Source organism: Drosophila kikkawai, chromosome X, assembly GCF_030179895.1.
Source record: "Drosophila kikkawai strain 14028-0561.14 chromosome X, DkikHiC1v2, whole genome shotgun sequence".
In the NCBI taxonomy this organism is placed as follows: Eukaryota; Metazoa; Arthropoda; class Insecta; order Diptera; family Drosophilidae; genus Drosophila; species Drosophila kikkawai.
Genome location: NC_091733.1, coordinates 17,735,625 through 17,747,241, shown reverse-complemented (window position 1 = coordinate 17,747,241; position 11,617 = coordinate 17,735,625). Strand labels below are relative to the sequence as shown.

Here is an 11,617-nt window from a genome sequence, read left to right as displayed (position 1 = left end):
AGGCCAGGCACAGGGACAGGTCCAGGACATCAGCAACAACACCCAGAGCGACATAAATTATGACAAAATGCGAGCAGCCGAGGGTGCGATTGGGTCATGACCACGGGGGCTTCCGCTTCTGGATGCGATTGGCACTGGGATCACAACCGACCAAGGGGTGCTTGTATTATTTTATGGAAAGTGTAGCGAGACATAAAAGCGAGCAGGATGAAGCGCATAATAAGCAAATTATAGAGCGTTTAGAAGGGACACACACAGGAGCGGCATGATTCTGGCGGATCCGGTTGGTGTTTCCCAAGCTCCCAATGCAAATTTACATTTACTTAGACCGGCTTTGCCTTTCAATAAATGCCTTCTATTACGGCTATAAAGCGGTAAAAATGAAATTTAATAACCCAACCCAATTTACAAATGACTTGTCCTCCCCGGAATAGCCAAATTGATTTGCCAATTGAATCAGGGCCATGCCAGCGGATGGCAGATAACATCAAAGATGTACGTTTGATTAGGCTCAAGTCGGGGTCCAGGTCCAGGTCTCAGGCCAGGTTCAAAACAGGGTCATGAATAATAGACGGAACATGGCAAACTTGGCTCGTAAAAAGTGGATGTGCAATGCAGGGGAGAGTGCCTCGGGAATGAGATTGCTTAAGCAGGGGCTTTAGTTAAGTTTCTTCATAACGTTTAGTTAGTAGCCCCAAAATCGTTATATTACTTACTTACTTTACTTAATAAATTTCTAGTCAACATCAGTCTAAGTTCCTATGAGTTCCTTAATAATTTTTCAAAAAAAAAGATCTCTGAAATTCGCGAAATCAATATAAACTTTCACAACTTCACCTATTTTGACTTGGTAATTCACCAAAAGTTCCCTTACAATTCCCCATCAAGTGGAATATAAATTCATAAGGGCAAATCGATGGGGCCATAAACTACAATAAATTGAATAGATTCCCTTAAAAGTGGCATTACGTTTTTTATTTTTTTATTTACCGCCCCTTTTACCTCGCTTCACTTTGCCTCCTCGGTGTGGATTTCGGTTTTCCAATATCCCATAACACGGAATATGCTCGTGTGTGTCCCGTCCCGCATACTAAGCATGTCCTGGGCCCGTGATTCCGATGCAAGATTTATCCTTTTACGGCAAGTGGCCCTGCCAGCGTTCCCAGGACCCACGCTCCTTGCCAGATATTTATCGCCGGGTTGCGGATAACGAGGAGCGGCGGCTAAGTGACCAACACGAGCTTCCCAGGGGTGTACTAATTTTCGAGATATGAATGCAAAACAATATTTCGGCCTTAAACAGTCGAATATACATATGGCTTTATAATTTGTTGCTTTCTTGGTATTGGGCTTAAAGGCATTATTTTTGCGAATATCATATAGAAAGTACAGAGCTTGCAAAAAACTGTCGACCGTTTCTAGTTGTCTGCATATATCTGTCTCTCTCTCACTCTTTACGAAAAGACTCAGAGAGCACCCGTTCATGAGTTCTTGGAATCAGCTCGCGCGCGTTCAGAGCGAACTCGTTTTTTTCTATTCTGTTTTGTTTTGGTTGTCCCATGAACCGTGGTCAGTGAACAAAAGTCTTTTGCGTATGTATTGGAATACATTCACACGCATAGGCAAGCAAATCCTTAAACGTTTAGTTGCGATTTAAAAACAAAATTGTCTAAAACTTTTCTATTCTTTTTAATAGCATTTTGTTATATGGACACTTGTTCACAAAAATAAATAAATAAAAAAAAAAAACAAACAAAGGTGAAGACCGTTCGCGCTGAGCTGTTCGGTCCCTTGGTCTTTTGCTGGCTCTCTGTGTGCGAACGTTTCTCGTCCCGCTCTTTACGCACGGCTCATTGAAAGGCCGAAGCAAAAAGAGCTCAACGAAAAGCGTTCAACAAAAAACCGAAATGAAGACAGCAAAACTCCCTGGCTCTGAACGAGAGCGAGAGAGTATGATCTTTTTCGGTTTTACTCGCAACGAGAGCACAGGAAAAACCCCGTCAACAGTTATTTGCAAGCTCTGAGAAAGTACCATAAAGTTTTATTTATCGATGTCTGAAATATCAACTTATTGATAAGACTAATAATAGAAATAAAACGATTTTCAGTACATCGATTTTCTTGAAAAAAATATAAATCGATTAAAATTGAAAATAAAATTCAAATAAATGAAAAATGTTCGAATTAAATGGAATAAAACGGAAAAATAATCTATTCTGTAATCGATTTATAGATTTTTTTCAATATATTATAATATTATCAAAGAAAAATATACAAAATTGTACATAATTCTCTGATTTTTTAAATAATTTCAACAAATACAGTGTAAACTAAATTAAGGCCCTCGAATACTTATATATATCGATTAAACGCAACTTGAGAATATCGATATAGCATTGATAAGTATTCAAATGTTAAAAAACCGCTCTCAAATTGAAATTCCTTCCTTCAACTTACAAAATATATATTTAAAAGCCTTAAATGTTACTAAATTGAAAATCATAACTTATTGGTTTCAAATCTGCGCTCGTCCCCAGTTGTGTTTTTTTTTGTTTTTAATAAAAACAAACATGTTTGTGCATCAAACATCAAAGATGAGCGACTGGGCCAATTTACATCGCCCCCTGGTCTGGCCCAGAATGAATCAAATGAAAAGCAATTATCAGCGGAAGAGGCTGAACAAATTCCTCAACAGACACGTGACCCAAAAATCACAATAAATCCGTTAAAACTCCACGGAAATACTTTACTTTACTTTACCTACGGCAGCGAAAATTTCAATAAGAAAAATAAACGAGGAGGGCCCGGGATGCTGATGCTGATGCTGATGCGAATCTACATAGCAGCACCGGCGCACCCCGCCCTGTGTCCATCCTCCTCCGGCGAAAGGACGAAAGGACGACAGGACGTCGAAGGAGATGGCGCCTGGACTGGCACATTATTAACTTGTCATACAAAGATAAAAATGTATCAGCGGATGCGTGTGCGCCGTGTTACTTCGCTGCGTGAGATCAACATAAACGTCGACAGCTCTCCGGTTCCGGGCGTGGAACCCTGCTCACCACCTAACTCCTTCCAGCAGCCAGCGAGCCGGCAGCCGGCAGTCGGCATCCTACCATCCCCAATCTAGAATCTCCGGCAGAGATGTGGCCTGCTCCCGGGGTGTCGACCGTTGTGGACCGTCGAAAAGATGAAAAATTACTATAAAACGTTTTGTGGCATTTTAATGTCCACAAAATTCGCTTCTGTGTTGGTCTTATGAAAAATTCAAAGGAAAAACAAAAGTGAGGACATAGCGGAAAAAGGGAAATTATGGGGGAGGATTTGTATTGTTTTGCCCTGAGAATTTCCTTATCCTGGCGCGGATACGGTGGGTTTCAAATGACCTTACAGCTGGGGCGTTTGCCAGTTAACCTCTGACCCATTTGTTTGGGGAGTCGAAATAAGTATTTCCGGTCACCTAAAAAAGGGTTTTGGTAAAACTTTTTGTCGCATTTGGCTAAAGATAAGAGTCAGCAATACTGTTGGCAAGTTAAGAGAGTGATTTTGATTTGCAACACCTTGTAATCTACAGTCCTGTCAACAGAGTTGTAAACTGTATGCCGTTAGGCATCTTATACATCTCACATCCCAAAACTTAGTTTTGTAGGGAAAGCAAACGTAAAAACAAAGATTAATTGTACCCAAGCTTGGACTCTGATTTAGTGATCTGACTTTCGGCATTATAATAAATCTAGAGACCAGATCGACTACTGTATAGTTGCTGAGAGGACAAACTAATTGCGCGTTAGATTTTATTGCAATGCAATTAAACGTGCCCCTAGCAGTGATGTTGAAAGGTCGACGACGACGGCGCTAAAATCCGCAAAAGGTCACTAGGATCGGTGGGCAATTGCGAAACCGGGGGCCACTTGTCTTGGCCAATTCCAGCCACTTGGCCACTTGGGCCCCGGCCTCATTGGTATGGACAGCGGCAGATGCCCATAGGCACAATGAAGGCAAAATCAGGCATTATTCATTAGTCGCCACCGCCGTCATCGTCGTCGTCGTCGTCGATGGCTGCCCAATAATTTTGTGGACAAACAAACCCGGCCAAGCTGTGCCCACGTCCTGGCTAATTCAGGGAGGGAGTGAGCGGAAACATTTAAGGAGCCATACGCCTTCAACATTCTGATCAAACTCATTCGATGCGGATGAGGATGCGGATGGGTTGGCCCTTGTCCATTGCCTGCTTAATTGACACACACGGAGTTTTATCTGTGGGAAAACTAATTTCCAAGGCGTACTGTCTTGAGTGAGTGGGTGGGTGGTTTGGTTTGCTTCTCAAAAGTGTACGATTTGCACTGGGAGAAAAGCTGGCAGTTGAAACCCACAACGAAGGTTTTTCAGCTAATTAAATATTTTTAAATGTTTTGTAACCGGCAGAAAAAATAAATATATCATCAAATTGACATAAAAGTCAACCTTTTATCTATCGTTCTGTAACTTATCTGAACGACAAAGACTAACAGGAAGCTGTTAAACACCCAAGTGTGTCGTAAAACGCCAGTAAACTCCACCTTAAAGGGTGGTAATACCCTTCATTCTTCTTTTGTTTGCTTTCTGGTATCAGCTGTTAGTAGTTTGTCAAGCCGCAAAAGACTTGACAGGGAGTCTGGGTTCCTGTTAATGTTAGATCTCACATTGAAACAGTAAAAATTCTTAACAGGAACTTAATCGAAACAAACTGGTCGTAAATACAGCAACAACTGTAGAGTTTTCTTAACCGTAAATTTGTCTCTTAGATAAATGTTAACTGGAAAGTACATAGTTCCTTGTCAAGGTTAGTCGACGATATTTTTCCAAGTGTCTCCCGGCTGTGCCTGTGCCAGCTGATAAGCATTTCATGTCACATCCTCGAGGGCTTCCACTTGGCAGACATCAGAGTTCACATGGATCGCTCTCCCCTCGCGTTCTTCCCTCGTTCTTACTGTCACCGTCAGCAGCGCTTAAGATTGCTTTCAACGTCCTTAATTGCTTTTTTTTTTTGTGCCCAGTATGTTTCGGGGGGGTTGGAGGTGTGTTGTGTGTGTGTGTGCCATTCTTTTGATGTGCCAATGTGCGAGGCGAGCTTTTGTCATGGACATGGACGTGTTTCATGGTGCGTCGCCATCGCCATCGCCAGCTCCAATCGTCCCATTTTCGCAGGAAGCGTTATTTCAATTTCCGCCTTTCCGCTTGCCTTTTTCGGCAAACATCGCCAGACACGCCATTATTCTCTGACGTGTCAGTGTTAATGAGTCATTGTCCATTAAGTTTGCTCATTTCAAACGGGCAATTAAATTCGACTTTATTGCACTTCACACAGGGATCTCGGGATCGGAGACCCAAAACCGAATCGAATCTGACTAACGACTCGGAGACGGACCGGAATAGAACAAAACAATTAATTATATGGCAATGTCCAGTCCAAAATATGACCAATACTTAATTATTTATCGAAAAGGACTCCAATTTCGAGAGAAAAAACACCCTTGGTTAATGAAACGAAATGGAATGGAACGCTCAACTGGAGAAATGGCTTAGCAATAAATCAGTTTTCACAAGGGATATATGTATGTACATATGTGAGCATGTAGGTGCATGTAACAGAGGACGGCAGCCAGGACATGTCAGGAAATGTCACATGTAAAGCAAGTCCAAGCTTGTCTGCTGTTGGGATAGTTTTGGGACATAAATCACAGTTGCAGAAGAGCCAAATATGAGGCATGGGCAACAACATAAATAATTAACAAACTTCAGGCAAATGATAAATTTTTTCGTCGTTCGCCGGGAGAAAGATAAGTTCGTTTAATATTTATGACAAAACAGAGGGATACAAGATACATATCCTTGTACATGCATATGTATATGTATGCTCGTATTGTTTATTCTGAATGCCCTTGGCACTTGACACTTGAGTGGCCCAAGAGGAGGGAGACAGACGGTGGCTCTACTCCTCTCCTCCTATCTATCGTGTCCTTCGTCCTTTCTCTCTGCCTCTAATCAGGGCCCAAGGGGTGCGATCTGCCCTGTTGTCGGTGATTTACGAGCTCCCCAATCATTCGTGACACAAGACCAAACAACAAGGCACTCTGCCACATCCTTACCATCATAATTCGTCATTGCATTTGATTTTATTTCAGCGTTATTTATTTGAATTATTTATTTATCCTATTATTGGACGGCCTGGTCTGGCCTGGTCTGGCCTGGTCGAGCAAGTTGCTTCCTAGGGTGGCAAATCTCCCATCTCTGGTATACTAGGGTGTGGTGTGGTGTGGTGTGGTGCGATGGCCACAGCACGCCCCGCACATTTGACATTATTGTCCGTTTCCCTGCATGAATATTCGTAATATCGCCCAACATATGTCCATTTGCGTGTCCCAGCCCTGTTCTGGCCCAATCAATAATGCGGACTGGATAAAGATTTATAGGTTTTGCATTTGCCCACCGCACGAACTTCCTCCCTATCGAATCCACACGGAATCAGAGGTCCTGACCATTTATGTATGCCAAGACATTGTTTTTAGGACAGACGGCTGCCGCCTAGCTGGTAACTACAAATACGAATAATTGAGTAGTTATTCATCGCAGCAGATATAAAGCCCAACGAGAAGGATTATCTTTGACTGCCTTGGCCTTGCCCCAAGGATAAATTCATCATGCGGAAAATATTAATGAGCCACAAGGAGTACAGGAACAGATCAGTGAGGAACTAGAGCAGGTGAAAGGCCAAGGAAAAGAACATCTAAGCAAGTGAGCAATTGGGAAAGTGAGCAACTGAGTAACTAAAACACTTAATAATAGTATGAAATACTTTTTTTAAGGACCAAATTCAGTGGAAATCATTATTATCTATTAATCATCATCATCATTATTAATCAGATTTTTAAAAGAATATATTTTAAGAAGTTGCGAAATGATGAAATTAACATTATGAGGCTTTGAAAACATATTGTGTATTAGGACACTCTTCCTAGCAGATCTCAGAAGTGAATGTTATTTCAGTACCAAACAAAAGCAAGGAACAAGTTACCCCATCATCTGAAATGGCTTGTTTCACCATCAGCACCTGTGATTACCAAGTACTATATGTACATATAAACCATATCCCTTGACTATTTAACGTTGCTCCATCAATAAAAGTCCTGGAACGGGATACTCCAGCGTTGACACTCTAATAGGGACTGGAACTTTTAAGGACCTCCGCGTCCTCATTGTTTCTTTCCCTAATTACTGCACGTGCATGTCTGCTCGGTGCAGACAAATAAATTTGCGGTGATTTGTTGATATGTATGTGGGTGGACCAAAGGCATTACGGCCACTCCCCGCCAAAGTAACTAGGGCGAATTTAACTACTACCCGGCGATTACGCAGAAAACACTCTGCAAAAGCATTGCTCCTTCTCTGGCTTTTGGTCCGGGTCCAAGGCCCCGTGTCCGTACTTTATGTCCCATCAATATACGCCTACTCCATGAGGTGAGTCGACGTCGACCCGGATACCGATGCGAATATGCGACTGCCACGGATGCCGGATAGCGGATGGCGGAAGCAGCAACGATGTGGAAAGGCTAGCGAGACGGGCCCATAAAGAAAAACTTCATTTATTCGCAAAGAAATAAATCTTTTAATGCACATCGGAGAGTCGTTATTCGAGCATTGTTTTCTCATTTGCCACAACACCTCCAGCCAGCCCTTGTCCAGGATTCTGGATTCTGGATTCCGGATTCGGGGGGCGGACATGCGAGTATGTCGTGCCATTCAGCCATCCACCGGAGTGGACCCCAAGGTGCAGGGACAATTTGGCCGGAGCATCCAGGATTGCTGTCAGGGCAAATGAACGCTGAATGGCTATTTCAATGATTCTAATTATGAAGCCGCCCAGCGCAAAAGTTTGTTAAGTATCGCGTGCATCATTGTTATTGTTTTTCTTGCGGAACCGAACCCGGGATCCGCAGAGAGCAGACAAATTGCTTTGTTGTATGGCTAACCACAGACGAGGTCAATAACTTAGTGATAACAGAGAGTAAGATGCGTAACGCGCAAGAATTTGAATGGACAAATCAAAGTTTTCAACTAGAGACAAATAGAAACAATTCTATTTGTAGAAGATACGAATTTCGTATTACGAAAGGAATCAGCCAAAAGGTTACAGGCAGGCAGATCTAGAATTCTCGAACCCTAAAAAGCTGCTATAGAGCTCCCTAAACAATTCCAATACTTTATATTTTCCTTGCCAAGACCCTAGATTAGTGGTGTTTCTATTTTCTTAACATCTGCTGTAGCTCCTGTCGTTGTGTGTCTCTCGCCCATTTCCGTTCATTGGCTGGGCGGAACGCGTTCATTAGGTTGCCACCCACCCACTCATTCCGTCGCAGGACCTTCGCATCGTCATGCAAAATGTCCCACAAGGCAATTGCCGGATCTGTCGAGCCCAAGTCCAAGGATGTGTGTGTTCATGTGAGCGTGGCTGTGACCTGTGAAAATGCCTGTGTCAAGTTGTGAGTAATAACACGGAAATGCCAAAGAGAAAGGACAACCGAAGCACAGCTCGTAAAATAGCCAAAGAGAAGTCGCTTCCTGTTGCGTCGCTTAGTGAATACTCTTTAAATATATAGTGTATACATATTAGAGAGTTAAATAGAGTGGAGAAGTCCGATATAATATTTCGACAAAATATCGCAAACTTTAATTGATATACATTTTATATTTTGAAATAGCTTTTACGTTAAAATATAATATGATATATAAAATATATAAAAATGTATTCTTTAATTATATATTACCTTTTTTCGATATATCTAACTATTGATTTATCGCACATTACAAAGTAAACATATCGAAAAAAAAAAAAACAGTATCGATATACCGACATTTGCTTTTATCTGGTCTACATTTTCCTGTAGTTTTAGTTTGCTTTTCAAACAGATAAACCCTCTACGGACCATTCTAGCTTTCTTTTCAGATATTTAAAAATATAGCTTCGATAACTAGACATTACCCATCATCACTATGTAGAATAGTATGACATTTTCGTCCGGTACAAGCTTCATGACATTGGTAATTACATCTCTCAAGTCGCTCTGACAAATGTACCAAACAAAAAACACATTAATTAGCCGTACGTGTCCATGCATTACTGAAGTATTTCTTGTCGCTGGCGTTGGACTCCATAATAGCTCCTCCGCTGCCTTGTCCTGCTCTGGTCCTGTGTCACAACGATGTGGAGGAGAGCCAGAGCCCAATCACACATAAAGCTCCAGGATGAATGGCCTCGTGGAGAAGGTCCACAACGGCTGCCACATAGAAGCACCCGCATATGTTGGATGTGTGCACATAATTACGAGTGCCCTTGTTTCTTGCACAGCCAGCGAGAAAGTTAAATTGCAGAAATCGCAAACTTTAATATCCCCAAGTCCAACTCCTATTCCTGGTGAAAGTCAAAGTAATGGCGTTGCGTAATTAACGAGACTCTGGGGAGTTCCAGCCGATGAAACATCCTAGCTGCGGATTTCGACGAAACTACAAATATCCATTACAAATTCCCATGCATTGCATCTATGTACCTATACATATGTTAATGTTTTCTGAACTATGCTTCAGTTTTGCCGGAGAATTTCCAAATTTAAATTAACATTGTTTTGTATTCATTAGGCCATTTTAAAAGAGAGTATTTTATTTTTAATAAACGAATAAAACTATGCTTTAAAGCTAACAAAAAGAAATGTAATTCATTAAAAACATTAATTTAAAGTTTAAGTTGTTATCCAAAATGCCCAAAGTCCGTTGATGGCTGTGATTAAAAAAGGGTAAGATAGCCATAACTTTAAAAAAGAAAAGATTATTCATTTGAATTCTTATTTAAATATTAAAGGTACAAGTATTTGGTCATTGGTATGATAGAATATATCCACAAAAAGGTATTTAATGACAGGATATGGAATATACTATGTGAGACAATAAGAACTAACCCAACCTCTGTGTGCCTTACCCTATATATTCCAACTGTATTGGTAAAAAAAAAAAAATAATAAGAATTAATTTCTAAATTTCTACTACAATGATATCTTATAGTTTGTAGCATTGTTGGTCCTGTTAGCACTGGTCTTGACTTTCTTCTTGTTCGGCTTGTAGGGAGCATTCGCCATCGTCATGGCGGCCGAGTTGCGCTCCTCCGGACGGGCCATGTCATACGGTGTCCGCACAATCTCCGGCAGATGGGCATAGTAGACGATCCGTTCGTTCCGCACCGGAGGCGGCGCCAGGTCTGGCAGCTTCGCGGATTCGTACTTGCTGTTCCTATACGAATCGGGCAGAGCCATGGGATCATCGATATAAGCGCGACGCGATTTCACATAATCCCGGGCGGCCGGTGTGTCCAGATATCGGTCGGGATACATGACATACGGATCCGGATACTGCGGCACTCGGGGGCTGTAGCTATCGTACGGATCAAAGCGCGAGCGGTGCATGTACATATCCTCAAAGTACTGTGGATAAGTGCGATGGTATTGCTCATCGAATCTGTAATATATATTTAAACGTAGGAGAAGCATTTACACTTTTTCAAGGCACTTTTGGGGCCTAGAGGGTTAAGATATATGGACGTTGCTCATCTTATGTTTGTTTTGTAATTGCTAATAGAAATTTAGCAAACTTCAAAAAAAGACAGGTTCTGTTATGGTCCCTAAAATACACTTTGAAAGGATAACACCTGGGGCTAAAGCTCCTTGACTCCAAGGATTTTGTATTGCCCATTTCCACTGGGACAAGTCATCCCCCTGTTGGAGAATCTATAGATTCCAGTTGAAGAATTAAACTGTTTACCTGTCGTAGCGGCGGATATAGGGATCGTACGATCTGGAGGGGTACATGGGCTTGTCGGAGTATACTCCATACCAGGACACCGGCTTGTGGGCGTTGCCATTGACCGGCCGATTCAGGGACGCCAAGTTGCCTTCGCCATGGATCTTGAGAGCTGAAGTGGGTGCGCCGAGATCGTTATCCGGACCATAGGAACCCCCCATGCGCCGTGGACCCAGGTAGTACTCGTAGTCCGAGTATCCGCCGAGTGCCTTCTGGAACTTTAACAGCTGTGGCTTAGATGGATCCAGTTGGGATCCTGCGGTCGGCACATCCTCAGCTCCCAGGTTCGAACTGCGATCGATATCCTCGAAGCTCGGTTCTGCAGACGCGCAGGTCGCCAGCAGAAGCAGCAGCATCGCTGTGACTGTGAACTTGTCCTTGGACATGGTGCTGATGGATTTTGGCAACGTAGTACAACCGATCCCGTCGGAGCACCAGGTGGAACTGCCTCACTAATCGCTGCAAAACGCTATCCACAGGTAGGGCACTTGGGGGCACAATGAAGCGGCGACATGGTGAGTTGAACTCTAAAGCCCATTGTGCTGGCCGCTTTGTTGGTCATTCCATTGGAGCAGTCAACCGCAAGAATGGGCTCCCCAACTCCATCTGCACGGGAATAAATTGAGATACTCTAGAACTGAAATATTATATACGAATATTTAACTGGCAAAGTGAATGGAAGTAGTCAATGAAATAAAAAATAATCTCTACTCCGGGGACTACAAATCGTGGA

General features: G+C 42.4%; 1 protein-coding gene across 1 annotated transcript; it reads right to left on the bottom strand.

The window, feature by feature from the left end:
- Positions 1 to 10,073: 10,073 nt before the first annotated feature.
- On the bottom strand, positions 10,074 to 11,251 carry LOC108071724 (uncharacterized). The gene is made up of 2 exons (XM_017162548.3): positions 10,846 to 11,251; positions 10,074 to 10,542 (listed from the first exon to the last, which is right to left on the bottom strand). The coding sequence occupies exons 1-2, from the start codon at positions 11,238 to 11,240 to the stop codon at positions 10,074 to 10,076; spliced, it is 864 nt and encodes a 287-aa protein (XP_017018037.2). The 5' UTR covers positions 11,241 to 11,251.
- Between the last annotated feature and the right edge of the window lie 366 nt (positions 11,252 to 11,617).